This window comes from Oryctolagus cuniculus, chromosome 8 (genome assembly GCF_051225735.1).
Source record: "Oryctolagus cuniculus isolate XC-2025 breed Fujian yellow rabbit chromosome 8, ASM5122573v1, whole genome shotgun sequence".
NCBI lineage: Eukaryota > Metazoa > Chordata > Mammalia > Lagomorpha > Leporidae > Oryctolagus > Oryctolagus cuniculus.
The window spans coordinates 101213838-101236866 of NC_142874.1; the positions used below are offsets into that span (position 1 = coordinate 101213838).

The 23029-nt window shown below is 42.8% G+C and overlaps 1 protein-coding gene across 3 annotated transcripts in view; it reads right to left on the reverse strand.

Annotated features, from left to right (window-relative positions):
- Positions 1 to 23029, reverse strand: part of GRID2 (glutamate ionotropic receptor delta type subunit 2) — a 1603946-nt gene that overhangs the window by 43760 nt on the left and 1537157 nt on the right. For all 3 annotated transcript variants that reach the window (XM_051819557.3, XM_051819556.3, XM_002716957.6), the window contains exon 15: positions 1497 to 1737. In XM_051819557.3, coding sequence (XP_051675517.1) covers positions 1497 to 1737 — 241 coding nt within the window. The remainder of the gene's footprint in view (positions 1 to 1496; positions 1738 to 23029) is intronic.

A 23029-nucleotide genomic window follows, 5' to 3' on the forward strand; every position in this document is an offset into this window, starting at 1 on the left:
TTTCTCATTTCAAAATCCAATAAAAAATAGCCATTAATGCAATATTATCACTGAGACAGTAGAGGGTTGATACTTATAACTTCATGCTTCCCACAGCAACTGTAATATAGTCATCCATCAACAGATATAATAATGCAAAAATTTAATATCATAAATAGTAATTCAGAATGTAAGGAACTTGGGGAGCCCTTCATTTCCAGGTTTTTGAGAATATGAAGTCTCGGCTATAATGTTGCATTACTAGGGTCTTTTGCATTGAGTCAATGTCAACAGAGATATCCAAAAGCTTATTCCACAAAGAAAACACTATAGTAAAACCTGACTCATTTTTGGTGCACTATCCACTATTCTAGAACATGTGCTCATTCACACAGGTAGGAAGCTAACGTTTGTCTTTGTTGAGCCAAGCTTTTCTGTACATGTGGTGCTGATCAATTTTGCAGAGAAGGTCCTAGGAATCTTCAGATTACTTTTGAAAACAATCTGCTTGAAAGACTATGCAAAAATACATATGCAAAGGAGAAGTCAATTTTATCTATAAATTAAAGCAGGCCCTCTTAATATCTGCCCTGGGCATTGGATAGCCACATTTTATGCAGAGAAGGTTTAAAACTTTCTTCGAAACTTTCCGTCCAATGAAATCACTCAGCAAATTTAAGTTGTTTTTCATTTGAATTTGTGGAGCTTCAGTGAATGTGATTTCATTACTTAAAAAGGCCAAAATGTTCATCCTTTTGGTCCACAGAAAATAAAATATATGAATCAAAGAGTTTAATTCAGGTTTTCTATAATAATCTATAAATCCCATAATTTATGATGAAAGCAGGCTACAGTCCACTTTGAAAGAGATTATGCTACAGTTATTCCTCTAGATAGCTAAAAAAATTTAATGAGACCCTGGAATTAAACTGACCCAAGGATAAAGGAGAAAAGATGAATTGTAGATAATTCCATGATGTAAATTTGCTAAGCCTGTGGTCATGTAAGAACCAAAAACTTATGATCGCTTCCAGAGGTCTATGTGTGTACAGGGTAGCAGTCTCTAATGGCAAAGAGACAATTCTGGCTATTTTTTATTATAGTATCGTATTTTTTGGGCCTGCTCTTAGAGACACAAGTCATTTATCTAAAGTTAAATAACTAATTGAAATAAAATGATAAGCATCTTTGTGAACTGGAAAAGGCAATCAGGGCCTGTAAATATCATTGAATCAGTCTTTCCTGCAATTAGGAGAACGTCAAAGCCTATATGGCACGTGAAACTGCCAGTTTTTCAAATGGCATAGTCTCTTCTTCACCTATTTGATTTGCCCCTAGACGGAAATCAGTACTGGCCTCATCCAGTTTTGCATATCACAGATTCATTTTGGGTTCCCAAACATGAGGAAACAAGGGCCATCCCCAGCTCATTATACTGCCCCCTTCTGGGTGAGCCCCCTGGGAACATGGCCTGTGCCTGTTGCTTCTGCCTGGAGCCAAAGCTCGCCTTCAAGTACCTCTTTAGAAGGGACCCGGGAGCCTTTCCTCTTGTTCCACCACGTCTCCAGCATGGCGATGAGGCAGGAGAGGACGATGCCCGCGGCTAGGATACAAAAGACGCCCGCAAAGCTCCTGATGTCCAGAGCGCCACCTTTCTGCTTTGTGTCCACTGAGGAGTACAGGTCACACTGGCCGTTCTTGGGCCACCATTTGTGCTTCAGGATGTCCATGTCACCATTCTGCTGGAGCTCCAGGATCCTGGGGTCAAGAACACAACCGCGTGTTACAGCAGACGACAGTGGTGGCCTTGGTCCCCGGCACACCTGTTTGCTATCCCACCTCCCAAAGATGGCGGCTGGCCAGGGGCCACAGCTCATAGAGCAGCCTGCAAATGGGGAATCGGGAAGCTGCTGTGTGTCTCACGGAGCTGTTCCCCAGCACTTCCTTTGCTAACTCCTCCCTTCTGGCCGCCACTTCTCCCTTTCCTTCCTCTCCTCTGGGTTTCACCCTATACTTCTGAACACCCCCTGGGTTTGTTGCCATGCGTTTTCACAATGCTGATCGTCCCGTGTCCCTTCCCTACACACGGCCTCCTCACACACTCTGGAGCTTAATGCACTCAGGAAGAACATGGTGCTGCTTAGAGCAAGGCACTAACGCACTCAAGCCCGGCCTATGCTATATACCAAGGAATTCAATTAAAAAGACTTCTATTATTTAACACAGCGTGCAAGAAAGCCTTGAGACAAGTTTGACGTTGATAAAATACGTTGTTTTTGGTTTTGCACACAACTGATGTAGTTTCCCTTTGGATGTCAAAGGGAAAGGAATTTGACTTTTGGGAACAAGAACAGAAGGTGACTGGAGGCCTTCAGAACTAGTTAAGTTCCAGGAAGCAACACCCTCCTCCTTCTTCCTCTCTTTCTCCCCAGTGTCTAGGGTAGCCACGGAGACCACAACTTTGTACAGTGTGACTTTCCGAGAGGAATACTGCACCACCCTTCACCTTCGAGGCCTCTCCCTCAGGCCTGCCTAGCTCTGGCCCTCCTCCAACCCCGCTCATTCTCACAGGGTGACACAGATCAAACCAGGGCTGAGTCAATTCCAGAACGTGCACCCTCCTTAGGGGTGCTTGGAGTTTACTGGCAAAACACCTCAGTACTCTTCTAGGGGGCATGCAAGGCCTTCTCCCAGGCATGCCCTCTTGAGAGTAAACTGTATGGCCATAGGGAGCTGGACAGGAAGTAGAGCAGCAGAGACTTGAACCAGTGCCCACATGGGATGTGGGCTCTGCAGACGGCAGCTTAAACTGCTATACCACAGTGCCAGCCCTTTAACTGAATTTATTAACAAGGTGATGGGGCCAGTGTGGTGGCACATTGGGTTAAGCCACCACCCACGATGGTTCAAGTCTTGGCTGCTTCACATCTGATCTAGCTCCCTACTTAATGTGCTTGGGAAAGCAGCCAAAGATAGACCAAGTGCTCAGGCCCCTGCTACCCACACGGGAGACCTGGGTGGAGATCTAGGCTCCTGGTCTCGGCTTGGCCCAGACCCAGCCATTGCAGCCATTTGGGGAGTGAATCTGTGGTTGGAAGGTATCTCCCTCTCTCTCTTTCTCTCCTTCTCCCTCTGTAACTCTGCCTTTTGAGTAAAATAAAATTATATATATATATATTTAAAGAAGATGATGACTGTCAGTGGGTCACATATCCCTATTCCAGCCTCTATCTCAGATAACATCATTTACATTTTCAGAATTTTCAGCAGTGCCTTCCATGGGAATCTGATACCTGGAGGGTCTCTGTGGAAGAAGGGCCCTGTTAGAATCAACTTGAAAGAAAGAGCACCCTCTTGAAAAGTTACAAAGATGCCAGCTCATGAAGACTCTATGAAGACTGCAGAAAGGCAAACTGTGTGATTTTAACTCAGCATATCCCAAATTTACCTGAATTTTGTTCTTTCCTCTCTTTTCTTTTCAACTAACAAATAATAAGAACCTATGGAGCTAGAGCTTGAGGAATGCATTGGACACCTAACACCTTGATCCAGAGAAGCAACTACTGATGGGAATTTCTGGCACTGTGTTAGGAGTCACATACATATGTAATCCTGGCATCAAGGTTACTTCCCTGGTCTGTTCGTGAGCACCATTTAAACATGGTGTTAGCATTGCTAATTGCTGAGTAGGAAGCTTCACTTATCTTAGGAAGAGTAAGTTCTAGCGAGGTGCCAGACAACGCTGTACTTATCAGTAACAGCACTGTGGTGTTCACTTGAGAATTTGTTAATAAGGTAGTTCTCATGTTGTGTTCTTGCCAAACTGGCAACAATAAAAATAATGGCAAATCCTGTAGATATTTGCCTACCTAAAGGCACTAGGTGGTCAGGTAGCATTGCATACTTTGAAGGAAAGTATAAACAGTTCTGAGTAAATTTGCATTTCTAAGTAAATGTACATATAAAGGAACCTATAGCAGCATAATGAGGTCATAAGAATATAGTCACCCTCCAGTGTCCATGGGAGGATTGGCAGTGGACCCTTCCAGGAGAGACCAAAATCCACCCATACTCAAGTTGTTGTATGAAAGGGCATTGAATGTTCGCACATCCTCTCACATCCCTTAAATCATCTCTACATTACTTGTCATACCCAACGCAGAGCAAATGCTATGCAGATAGTTGTCTACTGCACTCTTTAGGGTTCAATGTCAAGAAAAACAGGTATACATACTCCACAGAGACACAACTTTTCCCCCTCATTTTTTTTTAGGATTTATTTATTTATTTGAAAGGCAAGTTACAGAGAGAGAGAGAGAGGGCTTCCATCTGTTGGTTCACTCCTCCGATGGCTGCAATGGTGGGTGTTGGGCCAGGCTGAAGCCAGGAGACAGGAGCTTTATCCAGGTCTCAAATGTGGGTGCAAGGGCCCAAACATTTGGGTCATCTGCTGCTGCTTTCCTAGGTGCATTAGCAGGGAGCTATATTGGAAGTGGAGCAGCCAGGACTTGAACTGATGCCCATATGGGATGCTGGTGCCACAGGTGGTAGCTTAACACTTTACCACAGTACCAGCCGTTTCCTAAGTATTTTCTATCTGCAGTTGGTTGCATCCATAGATGTGGAGTGCATGGACAAAGTGGATGGACAAATTAGTCTTGATTTCTTGGGCACAAAATGAGACCCAAGTTTTCCTACTCTACCCTTGGCGTATTGTATTGGTTGGTCTCTGTGAAAGTATAAAGGTTTTCCCTTTCAGGACTGATCATCTCTTAGAGTTCCTTGTGGTTACTTGATTCATGTCTGATCCCCTTTGTAGAATGGACACCCTCCATCCCCCATGTTGCCCAACCCTGAGCAGGTGCACATTTACTGAGGGAGTAGAGGCAACACAGTTTGTGGTGGATGAACCCTGCCCTCCCCTCACATATTCCTCTTTCTTATCTTTGATGCTATTTTGCTAATTTATGCTATTCTTTCCTATTAATCTATCCAGTCAATAAATATTTAGAGTGACTTCATGCCAGGCGTTTCCTTGGGTGTAACATTCCTTCTCCAGCACAACTACACAATCAGCCAGAATGACCTGGGCAACACTGAGACAGCTTCTCACTCTCTTATGAAATGACTTCAGTTTACCTTCATCCATTCTTTAATTCATTCCAGAACTGATTACTCCCTACTCTTTCTGCTTGGTGGTATCTGGGACCCTTATGTTTCCTTCACTTACTTGGTCTTATTTTTTATTAAATTGGGAGAATAGTTTGGCTTTAAAAAATTATCGAAGTACAGGTGTTCTATTTTACCTGTTTCAATTCCAATAGGTTTTTAAAGGCCTGAAACCCAAACATTTGCTGAATTGCTCAGTTTTCAGGTTTGGCCACCTGGATGATAGGAGCAAGAGGATGGAGGGAAGGGCTTGTGCTAGGTGCCTCCAAGTGACATCACAGCACACAGGACACTTTCTCTGGTGGCACAGGTGGCTGAGACACTGCAGAGAGACTTCGGCTTTGGGATTATGAACAGCAATTGGACCACAGCCTCCCTCATTCCAGCTCTGACCACCCCACAACTGAGTCCAGGAGTACAGGATGCCATAGGATAAAGTGTTGGAAGGGAATCTTTGCTAGGCCAGAAGTGCTAGGCTGTCAATAAATCCTGCTACCAATCTAAAGCTCCTGGAAATCCCATCAGAGAGATGGCATCATACCCTCTTCAGTCTCATTTCACAAAGCCCGTATTTAAGGATAGGGAAAGTGAGCTTAGTGAAATGTAATTCACTGCTTAAAAGTTGATGGGATGAATCCTTATAATAAATGAAGTGATATGCTCTGTCTTCAAAGCTTCACGAGGCACTGACTCTTTTAAGTGAAACTTACAAATATAACTATAGAACAGTTTTACCTTTAAATTATAAGCAACAATATGTGTGTGCATGTGCACATGCGTGCAAGCGTACAGATGTAATGAAGCAAGAATCTAGTTGCAAAATTAGAGGGCAAAGAAAACCTAGCTTCATGAAATGATGTTCTTGTGATGTGTGCCATTTCCACAAGATGGCAGTCTTTGCTCATGGAGCAACGAGTTACTGTCGCTGCACTGGACTTGGAAAGCCTCAAGTGCAGACTTCTCGGTGCTGTAAACACTTAAACAATTAACAGCGACATTAGCTATTACAACTGGATGGCTTAAACCTTTTCTTGAAGGGTGATCAGAAAAATTCCTGCCCTTTTGGCCACAGAGTGATGACAGCAACACAATGTACATTTGAGGGTTATTGCGGTGGGAATTAATGAGATGGTATGGCCAAAGTGTCGTGCTCCAGGCTTGGCACATGAAAGACCTCCACAGCTAGCAAGCAAGCTGCCACGATCATTGCCGGCATGCGTAACCACGCTTCTGTCTTCGGACGGTCTTGGTATATCCTCCTTCACGGAGAGTTATGTGCCCACAGGGATCAGGGAATGACTGGACTCACCAACAAGAACATCGTATCTCCCCCTTTTGTCAGAAGTATTATACATTTGCGATCTCATTGAACAGAGAAATTTTAGGAGTCTATAAAACCTAACTGCAGTTTGAAAATGGTTAATAGATCAACCCTGCATGCGTGGAATTCTTTATTGACCTAAATGAGCAAATTTCCAGGGAAGGGAGCCGGGAAGCAAGGATCTTCTTTTCATATTCAAATAGAGGAACGGGACAGGTTTAGGTGTTCATTCCTTTGAAGATCCCAGCCTCCTTTGTGTGTGGGGTTTGCACTAGTTATTGATCACCTCCCATTTTAATTCCTTCTTTAGGAATTGATTTTCAAATTAATTTTTAAATTTTATTTTATTTAATGAACATAAATTTCCAAAGTACGGCTTATGGATTACAATAGCTTCCCCCCCCCCCCCATAACTTCCCTCCCACCCACAACACTCCCCTTTCCCACTCCCTCTCCCCTTCCATTCACATCAAGATTTCAAATTAATTTATTTTTAACAAAACAGGTTGCTGACCAATAGATGTGCATTTCCAATATCACCAAGGTAACTTTGACTCCTTTTTTTATCTTTGAATAACGTAGCAGTCTGTAGGTTCCTTTCAGATGTTATCAGAATCATGGTCCTTGGGTAAATTCCTACTGCATCTGAGAAAAATGACACCCATTTTCTAGTTGTTTATACTAGGAGGGAATTTAGGGGTGATCAGACTTTTTTTTTAAATAAAGCAAGAATTCTTTTTCTGGACCATTTCTGTAGGAACTCTGTGACAGTTGTGATCAGTTTTCCTGTCTTCTGCACACATAAACTATTAGAATGGCAAAGACTGAAGACATTATTTCTCCTCTCTTTCCTGTTCTATCAACTTCCTGTGAGTCTGGCACAATCAATTACTGTCTCTTCCTTGCCCTTCCTCCATTTTATAGGTGAAGAGACTTAGCAACAGACCACGATTCCCCACCCCACATCTCTCACATCCAGCACTTACAGGATTGTAGACTCACGCAGAGAGTAAATAGTGACATTGGGTCCAGGTCTCAGACTTTCCCACACACTTCTCTCCCTTCCCTTACACAGTTCCCAATATGCAAATACTCAGAGAAAAGCTAGCTCTTTTACTTCCAGAGATTTGGTAGACTCTGAATAAAAATCTCATCAATATGTTTCCTCCAAACTAAACAATTTAATTGTAGTGTGATTGCAAATTTATTCATGCGACAGTCTGGGTGGGCAAAGAAAGCTCTTCTCTGTCACTTAATCCAACTTTCTTAGGACCATGCCCACGGAGCAGTGGGAATAAAACTAAATTTAGCTCCCTACGATTTAAAATTTAATCTGATCTAATAATTTAACTTGTCTCTAGCTTTAGCTCAATCTGCTTGTGAGAAATGCCCGGTCCTTCCAATTCCTTCTCTTCGCCCTAGCGCCTTTTCAGGCTGCCCTCTGGATTTCTGCGGGATAGCATTGTCTCTCTCCACAGTACAGGGAGGCTAGGGGAAGGGATGCTGCTGGTCTGTTGTGGGTCTTGGATTTGCCTGGGGAGCTCTCGTCTGCGATGTAGGGGATGTGGATCTAAATCATGCACGATTCAAGGGTGGTTGCGGAAAGCCTTTAAGTCTGCTGAAGTTGCCTATTGGAGGGCTGGGGGGCGCTCCCCTGCCAACTCAGCTCTGTGGCTCTCTGGGGGTGCTGTGCCTTTGGGAGCCTCTGCCGTTTTCTGATTATGCGGTGGCACTTCAGACACGTTAATGGGGTCACCTTGCCTTTCACTGTGCGGCGTCTCAAGGCAGGCCCATCTGTGCTGAGCTTTCACACCACAGGGGATAATGGAGACGGAACCTTGGCTGTTTCCTAACCATGAGGCTCTCTGCCTTACCCGGCCACCTGGGGTCTTCTCAGCTGGTACAGAGCCTGGTGTGCCCCAGGGGCACCCCTCAGAGATGGGGGCAAGGGCGGGGGGAGAAGGGCAGCATTAGATCCTGAGCTCAGGGTGTGCCTTGCCATCTATCTGCTGCTGCTCTCTCCATCCAACTCCCACCTCTGCCCTCGCTCACAAACCTCGGGCCAGAAGGGGCAGGGCGGGGCTTTTCTTCACTCTCCTGAATCATCTTCTTACATCCTAGGTTTTGGAGTTTCTTGACCTGTCCTACTGAAAGAGAATCCTAGTTACAAAAAGCAAGAAATTCTATAAGGGACTTCCCAGGCATTTTTTTTCAATCTAGAATGTTGAGACAACTTGAAGCTTGGTATTGGTGAGGATGCAATATATCATTTTAGTATTTAAAAATATTTTATCTGTAATACTCTTGAGTTTAAGTAACTAAAATTGAAAAGATATTTAGAATGGAGTACCATTACTCAATGATACTTAATGTCAATTATCATTGAGAAAGAAATTTAGGAATCTCTGAAAAAAATTATTTTTTAGTAGACTGAGTGGTTCTGTTTTGTCCCAAGATATCACATTATTAAATTCATTTGCTGGGTTTTTACAAAATTTTCCTCTCCATGGTTACTGAGAATTAATAGCATGCAGATGGTTTTCAGAACAATATCAAGTCAGTAGGTTTTGCATTCATTTATCATTTCTTTTACTGTAGTCCTGGAAAATGCAGGTAACTTTGGATGCAAGCAAAAGCACTCTTCACAGAATAAGACTGAGGGCCTGTATTGTGGTGTAATGGGTGTATCACTGCCTGTGATACCAACATCCCCTATGGGCACCTGTTCAAGTCGCAGCTGTTCCACTTCCGATCCAGCCCCCTGCTAATGGCCTGGGAAAAGCAGCAGAAGATGGTCAAGTATTTGGGCCCCTTGTGACCCATGTGGGAGACCTGGAAGAAGTTCTTGGCTCTTGGCTTTTGCCTGACCCAGTCCTGGCCATTGTGGCCCTCTGGGGAGTGAACCAGTAGATGGAAGATCAATCTCCTCTGTCTCTCCTTCTCTCTCTGTAATTCTGACTTTCAAATCAATAAATAAATACATCTTTTTTAAAAAAGACAGATTTAAACAATTAAATATAGTGGAGTTCTGACTGACATCTCTGGCATCACAATTAGAACATCAGAGTTGCAAAAACAAATTCTATCAACTCCCTCTGATTCCATTACCGATCGATTAGTTCTTCTAAGCAAAAACTCAGTGATCAATTAGTAGCATTAGAGGTAACAAATATTTATTGATAACATCTAAGAACTCGGTATTACCAGATAGTCACATGGAGACTATCATAAGCTGCTTTTGGTTAAACTGCAGTTTTAACTAGTTCTTTGAGCTACTTGAGCCAAATGCCACTTACTTATGTCCAGTCAGCTAAGATTGTCCATATAATCATATAGGTGGATTACATGGTGTTTCATAGATGTTTATGAATATTATCCTCTAAACAAAGGGTCAGCACATTTGTTGTTGTTAAGGGCCTAGGAGCTAATGTTTCAGACTTGGTGAAAGTGATCCTGTGTTGAATTTGTACTTGGTTGCCTGAGAACAAGTTTTATGTATACGGCCCATACTAACAATGGTGGCATTACCCTTTGGTTGAATCTTGCATTTCTTTGGTTTTCTGATTCTCCTGGAATATACATCTGAACATTTATTCTGAAGTGGGTACTCTGATATTGCAAATGACTGGCTTACTTCCTTGAGAGAGGCAGTATTCACCATCTGAAGCCTGCATTGGCTGAATCATTGTCCAGGCCATGGCAGATTTAGCTTGAAGTCAAGGGGACAGGAGCTGGCACTACAGCCCCAGACAGAAATCCCAGGGAGGTGCTTATGCTTTACTAAGAATGAGTAAGACAACTGACTGAGGCAGAAAAGGTGGTGTCTCTTTTAATCAAAGATATAAAAATGGGTTTTAATTATGTGTGACTTGAAGTACTGTAAATTACTTTGGAGTTTTTTAGGCTTGGTTAAGAATTACTATACATGCTTAATTAGAATGACAGCACACTAGCACTGGAAAGGATGGGAGAGACAAGACCATATTTAACTCCTGCCTGGGGTGGGTGGGTGAAGTGGCCTGCCCAGCACCCCGCAGCATGGCTGAATCTACAGGGCTGGTGTTAAGTATAAACCCAGTGACTGCCGGAGGCTGCTGGGTATCAGAGACCTGTGTAGAAGAGAGAAGTTTCCTGTGTTGCTTCTCGTTCCCACTTGAAAAAGCTAATCTGACAAAGTCTCTAATTGGTCACAACTGGTTTTCTTGTTCAGAAAGCAGTGTCTGTGTTTTTATGTCACATGTACGTCTTCTGAAGGCACCCATTATTCTGTGAGGGAGAATAAACTGTAAGCTTTACCCAGAATACTATTTTCCAAAGGAACAACAATAAAAAAATGCTGCATAGCCCTGACTGTTAATGAACAACTTAATACATTATCCCTCTTAGTAGTTTTTTTATCTGTTCTACTTAATATGACTGGTTTAGTTCTGTAATTGATGCACAGTTATTCTTAAGTGTTGAAAATTAACTGAAATGTGATCCCTGTTGAACGTGGGAGTGGGAATGGGAGAGGGAAGAGATGTATAATTTGGGACATGCTCAGGCTGACTTGCCCCAAGTGGTGGAGTTGGAAGCATACCAGGGGATTCCAATTCAATCCCATCGAGGTGGCATGTACCAATGCCATCTCACTGTTCCAGGTGATCAGTTTCAGTTCACAGTTGGTCATGGTGGAGTGACTGGGAGTCAAAGGGAGCACATAGACAAGTCTAGTACCTGCTAACGCTAACTGATGGAGTAAATAAAGGGGAGAGTGATCCAACATGGGAAGTGAGATACTCAGCGGACTCATAGAATGGCAGATGTCCTAAATAGCACTCTGGCCTCAGAATCAGCCCTAAAGGCATTCGGAGCTGGCTGAAAAGCTCATGAGAGTATTTCAGGCATGGAAAGCCAAGACACTCTGGCAAAAGATCTCTGCGAGTGAGATCCCAGTGGAAAGAACAGGTCATCAAAGAAGGAGGTACCTTTCTCTGAAGGGAGGAGAGAACCTCCACTTTGACTATGACCTTGTCTAAACAAGGTAAGAGTCGGAGAACTCAGAGGGCTTCCATAGCCTTGGAAACTCATGACTGGAGCATAGGGAGATTACTGATGTCATAGACAGGAGTGTCAATTGGTAAAGTCAACAACAGGAGTCACTGTGCACTTACTCCTCATGTAGGATCTCTATCCTTAATGTGCTGTACATTGAGATTTATTGCTATAATGAGTACTCAAACAATATATTTCACTTTGTGTTTCTATGGGGGTGCAAACTGTTGAAATCCTTACTTAATGCATACTAAACTGATCCTCTGTAAAAAAAAAAAAAAGAAATTATCAATTCCCAACTTGACTCTCACTGGGATTAAACATGACAATAGGTCTGCTCTGATTTCATCATCATTTTAAAAAAAATCTGTGTGGGAGCAAACTGTTGAAATCCATACTTGATGTATATACTAAGCTGATCTTCTGTATATTAAGATAATCGAAAATGAATCTTGATGTGAATGGAAGGGGAGAGGGAGTGGGAAAGGGGAGGGTTGTGGGTGGGAAGGACGGTATGGGGGGAAGCCATTGTAATCCATAAGTCGTACTTTGGAAATTTATATTCATTAAATAAAAGTTAAAAAAAATGCTGCAAAGTTTGTAAAGTGCTTATCAAACTGTTGCATATTATTCACTTTATTTCTTTTAATAACCATGAGAAGGGGGAATTATTATTGATTGTCTGACTGATCATACCCTACGTCTGTTCTTAATATTTTTTTAAAGATTTATTTTATTTATTTGAAAGACAGAGTTACAGAGAGAGGAGAGACAGAGAGAGAGAGAGAGAGAGGTCTTCCATCTGACGGTTCACTCCCTAATTGGCCGCATCCGCCGGAGCTGGGCCAGTCTGAAGCCAGGAGTCAGGAGTTTCTTCCGGGTCTCCCACGCGGGTGCAGGGGCCCAAGGACTTGGGCCATCTTCTACTGCTTTCCCAGGCCATAGCAGAGAGCTGGACTGAAAGAGGAGCAGCTGGGACTCGAACCGGCGCCCATATGGGATGCCGGCGCTTCAGGCCAGGGTGTTAACCCGCTGTGCCACAGTGCAGCTCTCCCCCCACCCCTTACTTTTACAAAGGACCTTACGCATGCTGATGTTACCCTGTTCTCATTTTACAGCTGAGGAAATGGAGTTCTTAGAGATGAAGAATGTTTCCCAAATTCACACAGCTGGTGAGCGATACAGTCAGCTCTCCAAGTCAGGCCTGCCCGCTTCTGTGCCTTCTCTGACAACACCATCAAGATCTTCATTATCCCTAAGGAGAACCTGTATACATGGAAGCTGCCTCTTTATTTCCTGCTTCTTTATTAACTCAGAGTTTGACGACTCAAGTCCCTTGGCTAACACGCATCCCATTGTATCCATTTACAAACATTACACTCCGTGTAACACATCCTGATATCCCCAGAGAGCCGCATGAATATCGCATGAGTTCATTAATCTCTTCGCGATTAGAGCAAACGTCAGGAGAATTCATTATCATGAGGCACTTAGGGGACTTAGCCAATGTTATCAACACAAGGAAGCGTGCTCACAATGAGGAGGTGGTGTTTGGAAACCCTATCCTCACCCGTGTAAGACAACGTACCGCAAAGTTTCCCATCTACACCAGGCAGGCTCCCTTCGTATGCCAATGACTTTTTTCTTCAGTTTGAACTACTTTCTGTGAAAGACATACGACTTACCAAATAACATGGAACAATTTCAAAAACTGATCTGCTTAATATTTAAACTTAGAGTAGTTTTTAGTTTCAAATATTGAGATTTTTTTGGTTGGCCGCGAACCATTCGACTTTGCAGGTGTATTATTTGGGGAAAGATGAACTTGAAGTTGAAATGTATGGTGGCTTTTCAAATTGACCCCTGTAGATGTGAGACAATTCTTTCAACCATAAGTCTTGCCCTGCCGAACGGGGGCCAAGTCAGCCTTGTTCCCAGTGAAGCAATAGCTTGAAAAATCAAATTAGCAACATGACGGATCTCAAGAGTTTGGTGACTACTGAACTTTAATTATTATATATTTTATGTGTTTATGCTGGCAGTAAAAGTCAAGCACTCATTACAGAAATGGCAGACATGATCTTTCATAAAACGAGTGCTGGGCGGCAAATGAATGGATAATCAGCATAATGAAAGAAAGCCAGGACGGTGCAGGAGCGCCGAGAAGACCCAGACAACGGCTCCCACTGAGATGGAGGGCATAATTGCAATTGGAAAGAGAACACTTTTGGTGATCTTTTAAAATGTCAGCTGCATCCTTAAGCTCGATGTGATATTTGGGTTATAGGGTAAAGGGGAAAAATTCTTTCATTCTGCGGTGAGAAACTGGCAGACATCATCTTTGCTTCGAGTCACTCTTTAGGCAATTGAAAATCTTCTTAGGCAGACCTTTCAAATGCATGTTCATGGAAATGTGTCAGAAAGTCAACCTTATTTTGCTTACTGTATTGTATATATATTTGATGAATATTTTTCATATTTTTGAGTCTGACAACTATACCCAAAAAAAAGTAGAATCTTGAAGTATGTATGTGTGGAAAATGGATAAGGACTACGATATGTATTTTTGGCACAGCAGTAGGAGAGAGAAGATTACAAAGATACTTTTTGAAGGAACATTCACCTGAACATTTGCATAAATATTGGACTTTTAAGAAGTTGAATAACAATTTAAATATATGGAAAGAATTCAAGATTCTAAGAACTGCTGTAGTAGTACTTTAATAACTGCAGAATTCTTTTTATGGTGCACATAACATCTCCTAATGTGGAAATTACACACTGGTTTTCACTTAACAAATTGGCAACTCAGGTTATATTTGTACTAAAGTGGGCAGATCAATTCAGAGCACTTCATTATTTAGAGTTAGATCATCAGTAGTTGTATAACATTGGTAAAACAATTCTACTATATTTTGCTCGCATTTTTATAGATTGGAAGGATTCGTACAAAATTGTATCTGAACTTTCCAGATGTACTATATGGTATTTAGCGTGGCTCCATTTCTGATGTGAAGTGTTTTGGTTTTGTTAACTACAGAGCTTTAAGACCGTAACATAAACTTCTCTCAAGGCGACTAGAACCACAGGACAGCAATCAGTTTCTTTTCATTCTAGACATTTAAAAAAAGTGAATTCTACGTTGCAATTTCTTCCCATCATGAATCTGAATATGTGATCATGTTTCCATAAGTGAGAACAAAGAAAACAAAACAAAAACTGCTTCTTGGACGTTAGCCTGTAATTCCGCTGTGTAATTCCACAGCAGGGTGACCGTGTGCTGTTGAAGGGACAGGCAGTGTGCAAACAGGGCCCCAAAGCTTGGCTTGGGAAGGATAGACAGTTCAGGGACCACCTCTTGGAGTGAGTGTCACCTAAGTGAGACAACAGGGGGCCTGCTCTCTTTCTCCACACAGAGATGAGGTCGTGCGGCCCACGGTAAAATGGCAGCTCCTGTGGAAGCCAAGAGAAGGGACCACAGGACGAAACCGACCTTGCACAGCTGTGGGTGGTGACAGGCGTGGCACAGTAGCCATGTCCTGACTTCAGAGCAGGAGCCGCATGCCTCGTTAGTGTCTTTCCAATTCTGGAGCCCCCTAAGATGCTCTACTTTCCCTCGCTGAGTTATGCCTGGTGTAAAAGCAACTGTAGGCTTCGACTCAGAGCCTTCAGAGTTTAGAATTTATGCTGCTTCTTCTCTTTATTAATATTTAAGATGTTAAGAGACTAGGATACATACAGATGTACCTGTCTTTTAAAAAAATCACTTTATAATTTGTCAAGCATTTCTTGTTTTTACTAAACAGCCCACAAATGAACAAACAAGTAAGTTCTCCACTCTAGCATTTATCTAGCAAGCAGTCTTTATATGCAAATGTCTATTAATTTAACTCCTGTTTTGTGTATTTTGGATATTATTGGCTTACATAAAATATTTACCAATGCACAAATTAACTGTGTAAATAAGAGTAGGAGAATGCTATTTAGATCAGTGAAGAGAAGGAATTATTTTCCAGGACTTTACATGAAAACTTGATGCATCTGGCCAAGTATTTAAGATAAATTGATTATTAAATCATTATTAATACAAGCTCTCCAGAAAAGCTTTATTTTGAGCACTGGTAGCTACTTCACTTTAGTTGGCAGGAACCAATCTTCATTATCATTATAATGTCCTCAGATATATAGCATTTAACACTAAATAACAGCTCTTTGGGCATATATTAATGATGATTCCTTAGTGGGAATAAAGTTTCCATCAGCAGGATCGAATATTTTAAATAGAACACCTGGATTCCTCAAGTCATTTTGGGAAGAAGTCTGATTAATAAGCCAGAAGTATTAGTTGTCTTTTTTTATGAGGCAGCAAACTGAGGTACTCTGATATAAACGGTTATTTATAAAAAATTACATAATGTGGTATAAAATAGCAGTGAGACTCATCTAATTCCATGCAGAAAGGATAACTGATGAGCTACTGCTCTGCTTCACAATTTCGTTTTCCCATGCATGGGAGATATGCTGGGAATTAGTCTATTCCATCTTCTTAATGAGACTTATCCATTACCTCCGATAATGTATCTATTTTCTTCAACCAGCAGGTCTAACTGCTTACAGGAGTGAAGTTTTCAGCAGTTATTAGAAAGGAAAATTTGCCAACAGGTATAAAGGAAATAGTCTATCTTTCTATGGATCTATGCGGCTAGATAAAATGAAATGGGGTGGCTATGTGGCTGTCCCTTCCCAAGCTTGCGAGTTGTTTGCTGTTTTTCATAATAGCAAGAGCTACATGCATGGCAATGTTTACTTCTTGATGAGATCACAGGAAGTTTCAATAAGTCAGAGAAGAGGCCTGATAAAAACTGAGTGCCATTTAGTCCTAATAGCACTTGTTACAGGGACTGGGTAGCTGGTCTGTTTATTCAGGAACAGGTCTGATAGGAACTTATATGTGTATATGTATGTGTGCAAAAATGTCGGCATTCACAATACTGCAAACTTGACATGCTGAGCTTCTCACACCTGTTCCAAACCTTGGTGAATTAGAAATGGAAGCAACTCAGCTAAGCGTGGGTCTGAAATATTTATAAGAGCCTTGATGAATAATTGTGGAAGTACAATTTACTCTTGTTTGGACAACCACTTATATTTATCAGCAACAAAATTGTTCAGGATATTGGTAAGCTGGAGGAATCGTCACTTTATATAAGGTGGTGAGCAATACTGGATACAATGATCTATTTATTCCTAGATGAGAAAATAAGGATAAATATCCTCTGGTAAAAGTCTTTTTGAGATAAAATCTAAGCTACCTAGATTACTGCAAATAATGACATTCCACAGACAACAAATGGGCACAACACCATAGCAGCAGGCTAATGTGAAAAACAGATCTGTGTGTGGACATCATCACCTTGTTGGCTTACTCTCTCTGAGATTAAACAACTGCAGTGAATGCATTTTGACTTGATTTTCCTATAGTTGGGTTGGCAAAGGAGGACTTGTATTATGATCCTATCCACCCACTGAGGCATGACCTGTAATACGAATCAAAGCAATGGAAATACAAAATGGCTCTAAATTCCTGGTTTTATCAGGCACCAGGTGCATCTCAGCAAGTCTCAGCGAAGGCCCATAGAGCTCAGAGGTCCCCCAGCATCTTTCACATACAACAACTTGTCTAAGAGGCATTACCAATAGGTTGGTGCTCAGGTGAACAACTCAGACACAGTACTGGAGGAAAAAGAGAGCAGAGGTTACCCCTAAAGGTTGCAAATCATGGGCTGGGGACACTGGGAAGAGTTCTTAGGGTTTTTTTTTTTTTTTTCAACATTTGGGTTCCATTTCCTTCCAGCTTTAGGCAAAGACTTCTTGTAGGCATGCAGATGGGAGGTGTGGCAAACAGTGTTCAGAGAGACCATATATAATAATCTGACAGCAGTGGTCATTATGACCCAGCACCCCCCTGAGAATCAGATGCTAACTAGTCAATTTCTCCTCCATCTCCCCATACCCCCAGGCCAGTCTTATCCTTCTCACTTGTGATAAATCATGATATGATCCATATAGAAAGCCAAGACCACAAAGGCTCAAAGGGCACAACTCTGATGTACTTGCTGATTTAATGAGCACAACATAAATGGTTGATATGGATTCTACCCACAAAACTATTTGCAAAACTCTTTGGTGATCAAGGAAAAGTTCATGGCAGTGGGGTTCAGACAAGGTTTAAGGAGGGAGAATAGTTTAAGGATTGATATTTTTGGTGAAAAAGGAGAATGGAATGACTAAGAGTATGAATATTAGATTAATATTAGACAAATTTGGGTGGAATTCAGGTATTATTATTATTTCCTGAGTATGTACCAGCAAATAACATGCCACCTCAGAGTTTCACTTTCATAAACCATGGAATGCAATGATGTTAATCTTGAATTGTATTGTGGATTCAAAGTTCTCATTCTAATATCTGCCATATGTTAAGCTCTCGAGACCAGGTAGCTATTACTATAACCATTATAAAGACTATTGCGGCACATCCATGATGATGCAATAGAGTCTATTTGCAATAGGTTTTCAATTTCTCCTTTCTGAACTAAACATTCACATGGAAAATGGTGAAGTCCAAACCCACAATGCTGCCTAAGATCAAGTGTCAATTCTGACATTCTAGCCAAGAAAAGAAATAGAATGTTAGAAAGTACTGGGAGCCGGCGCCGCGGCTCACTAGGCTAATCCTCTGCCTTGCGGCGCCGGCACACCGGGTTCTAGTCCTGGTCGGGGCACTCGGTTGCCCCTCTTCCAGGCCAGCTCTCTGCTATGGCCCGGGAGTGCAGTGGAGGATGGCCCAAGTGCTTGGGCCCTGCACCCCATGGGAGACCAGGAGAAGCACCTGGCTCCTGGCTTCGGATCAGTGCAGTGTGCTGGCCACAGCACGCCGGCCACTGCGGCCATTGGAGGGTAAACCAACGGCAAAAGGAAGACCTTTCTCTCTGTCTCTCTGTCTCTCTCTCTCACTGTCCACTCTGCCTGTCAAAAAAAAAAAAAAAATAAAGTACTGGGGCCAGCAGAGAGGTATGGTGGGTTAAACTACTGCCTTCAGTGCTGGCATCCCACATAGGGGTTCAAGTCCTGGCCACTCCACTTCCCATCCAGCTCCCTGCTGCTGTGCCTGGAAAAGCAGCAGAGTATACCCAAGTGCTTGGGCCCTGCACCCATATGGGAGATCCAGAAGAGTTTCCTGGCTCCTGGCTTTGGCCTAGCCCAGCACCCACAATTGCAGCCATTTGGGGAGTGAACCAGTGGATGGAAGATCTCTCTTTCTGTCTCTCTCTGTAACTATGTGTTTCAAATACATAAAAATAAATTTCTTTTTTTAAAGAAATTACTATAGATGCATAGTTGAACTCCCTCTTCCCCCTGTCCCAAATCATTCATTGAGGCCCTATTGCCCAATGTCATGAGGTTTGGAAGTGGGGCCTTTGAGAAGTAATTAGATTTAGATGTGGTCATGGGGGTGCAGAAACCACGATGAGATTATTGCACTTATATGAGGCATCTCCCCCCTCCCTCATGTCTCTCTCTCTCTCTCTCTCTCCCTCCCTCCCTCCCTCTGTCCCTGCTAACCACGTGAGGATATAGTAAGAAGGTGACCACCGGCAAACGGCCCTAATCAAGAACTAAACTGGGCAGCACCTTGCTCTTGGTCTCCACGGCCTCCCAAACAGCAAGGAACACATTTGTGCTGTTTAAGCCACTGGTCTGCTGTCTTTTTGTTATAGCAGCCTGAGCGGCTAATACAGAAGCCAACACATTGAGAGTGTGGGTGAGAAAGCAGGCAGCTGTGCACAGCAGAGCCAAAGAGGGAGGTAGTGAGGATGACAGTGAAGTGTTTAGGAGACCCAGTCAGGGTCAGGGGCTTTGAAAAGACAGCGGGGGCAGCCTTGATTTCAGGGTCACCGTTTAGCGTGTTCTTGTCTGTGTTTTCTCTAACCTCTCACCCACCTGTGTTTAGTTTGAAGGACAGAATGTGATTTGGGGCTGAGGACAGTTTCCTTTCAATACAACCAGCTCACTCTCCAGATCTCTTGTCAAGTGAAACTGAGGATGCCACTGAGGGCCCTGTCACTGTACAGCGAATTCACAGCTGCACAGGAAGCAACATAGTAAATCATTGCCCTTGTCATGAAGGCTGCAATCAATAATGCCACAGGAACATTTCCCCCCAAGAACCAGTGGCTGCCTGGAACTGTGGGAGACCCATTACAACACGGAGAATTTGATGTGGAAAAATGAGAGGAATAAAACAGTTCACTCACCAGAAAGAAAAACACACATAAAGCAACACCAGCCCAAGTTTAATTATAGAGTCTTAGTCTCACCCAAGGGGAATTCATATATTCGGATGCCAGCTGCTGATCAACCAAGAGTACAATCGGTAGGTTTGTTTTTATTTATGAGAATCTGACTCCTAGACTTTGCACGAGATCCAATTTTAAAGTCTTATACTGGGAAGAAAAAACCAGGTTGTCAACTGATACTTAGCATTCCTATTACTTGGGGTACATGTTTGATCAATCGGTCAAGATGCCAGCAAAGGTGCCCCCATCCTGGGTAAAGCCACCGCTTAGTATGCTGGCATCCCATATCAGAGTGCTAGGTACTCCCCTCTCCCCTTTATTTATTTATTTTACTTGAAAGAGTTACACAGAGAGAAGGAGTGGCAGAGAGAGAGAGAGAGAGAGAGAGAGAGAGAGAGAGAGAGTCTTCCATCCGCTGGTTCACTCCCCAGTTGGCCGCAACGGCTGGAGCTGTGTGGATCCGAAGCCAGGAGCCCAGAGCTTCTTCTGGGTCTCCTACAAATGGGTGCAAGGGCCCAAGAGCTTGGGCCATCTTCCACTGCTTTCCCAGATAGCAGAGACCTGGATAGGAAGTGGAGCAGCTGGGACTCGGACCGGCGCCTATATGGGATGTTGGCACAGCAGGTGGCAGCTTTACCCGCTATGCCACAGCACTGGCCCAGTACTCCCCTTCTGATCTAGCTTTCTGCTAATGCTCCTGGGAGTGGAAAATGGCCCAAGTACTTGGGCCTCTGCTACTTTTGTGAGAAACCAGGATGGAGTTCTGGGCTCCTGGCTCCAGTCTGGCCCAGGGCTGCCTATTGCAGCGAATCAGTGGCTGGAAGAGCTCTCTCTCTCTCTCTCTCGCTCTCGCTCTCGCTCTTTTTCTCTTTTTTCCCTTCTCTCTCTGTTGCTCTGCTTTTCAAATAAGTAAATAAATATTTAAAAAAAGGTGGCCACATCCCAGATTGAAGTCCCTGGGTTTGATTCCCAGCTCCAGTTCGTGATGCCAGGCCTTCCTGCTAACACACACACTGGGAGGCAGTGGGGATGGCCAGCTCCTTAGGTTCGGTGAGTCGTTAGGTAAGGTCCTTAGCTGGGTAAAGGAACTGTTTGTGTTCTGCCGTAGTCTCCAAGATAGTCTGCACATAGGATGCATTTAATCAATACCCTGAAAGGGCGGGGGGCAGTAGGGAGTGCTGCCAGCCCGTATTTCGCATGTGTATAAGCACTTGCTTTTTTATCTGCAGTGTTCACTTTATGGCATTTCACACCACAGTTCCTACATATAGAAGTTCAGGGACAAGGAAATGAAATACTGATGGTCTCCAACTTATGACGATCATTCACTGTAGCGCAGTGCAACTTTATGATGGTCTGAAAGTGATACGCATTCAGAAGAAAGCCTACTTCCAAGTTTGTATTTTGAACATGTCCTGGGCTGTGGATACACAGTGCTGGGCAGTGGCAGGAGCTGCAGCTCCCAGGCAGCCCCACAAAGAGAGGACAGCGGACACCCTGTAGTGTGCTGTGTTTCTGAACAGGGATGCTCCCTAGATCAGGTGTTTTAACTGCATTTTTGACTTCCACTAAGTTTTGCTTATGAGGAGTTCACAGGCACGTAAACTCTTCATCAGTCAAAGAGCGTGTGCAATTTGCGTATTGTCAAACAGCTACAGACGTGTTTGTTTTGCTCTTGGCAGAAAGAGGGAGATTAAAAAAACCTACACAAAGAAAGATTGGTGGAGGTTCATTAAAGAATAATTAGTTCTGTGGATGAGAGTCACTGGCAACATGACTGAAGAAATATATGGAGGAGGTGTATGGTGTCAGCTGGAGGAAGCTCAGTGTTAGCCCAGGTCCCTCCCCTGTACACTTGACTGCAAGAGTGAAAAGCTGGTCAGATGATTGACAGGCCAGCTCCACGAAGCATGGACAATGAATTGTGATTATTTCCCATCAGTTACTGAAACTTCATTTTCCCCTTGGAAAGTCATCACAAATACACTTCTCCCTCCTTCCTAATTAATGCCTTATTTTGTAAATAATTATTTCCCTTATATCTTGAAACTTGTTATACAGTCTTCTCATTTGGTCAACCTTTTAAAGGCTCCTGTATTGTATATGAAACTAATAACATTTTGAACACAGAAGGGCAAATTTAAACTAAGAAAACAGAAAAAAATTAAAAAAAAAGTCTCCATCCTTCTATTCTCCCTCTCTCTCTCTCCCTTTCTCCCTCTCTCTCTCTGTATCCCCTTTCTCACTCACATACAGACACATATACGATTAAGCTATGAATAGGAAACAGAAACTCATCACAACAGGACCAAGATTGTGCTGAGTGGAGGCCACATGTGACTACTTGCAGTAGACCCTGTGACCTGTCCAACACTTGCTCTAGTGTACTTCACATTTATTACTTGGCAAGCGTTCTTGACAACGACAACAAAATATGAAGATACAACACATTCGTCACAATGATCTATGTTTTCCTTTGGGCTTTTTCCTCAACATGAAAAAAAAAAAAAAGCCAAGAAGAACAGTTTCTTGCTCTTCCTTGCCTTATGTCCTTATTATGCTGTCACCTTCCACCTCATGACAGACCTTGCAAGAAGTAGAATGGATCATTTGGCACACATGGAAATTATTTGCAGGGGTTAAAAATAACAGAAAGGAAACAACCATCAGACATTTTGAGGAAGTATACTTGCCATCTTATGTGCATGCCTTTACACAAAATCTTGGTTTCCATTCCTGTAATCATTTAGAGCCTTGGGGCGTTTTTCTAACTGGCAGAAGTGGCTTCAGCCTCCTGCTCAAAGACAAGTTCCAGCTAATTACACTGGCTTCCCTGCGACCCCCAAGGATTCAGCTGAATGATGCCGAGTTCTTGTTCCAAGATTGTTATTTGCTTTTCAGTTTATGGAGTCTCATGAATTTTTCTGGTTCTACTGGTATTATTGTCTTAAAGGACAATTTAAACTAAAAAAAAAGGCCAAATGTACAAACTAATTGTTGCCCACACTTATAATTTCTGAAATTTCCAGGGTGGATCCCAGAACTATTCTCCACAGACATCACTTCAAAACTTCTCAGATGAGGGCTGACTTTAGATATTGAACTATATAGCATCTTTCTGTAGGATGTCTCAAAAAAGTTCAGACTTCATACTGCATTCATACAT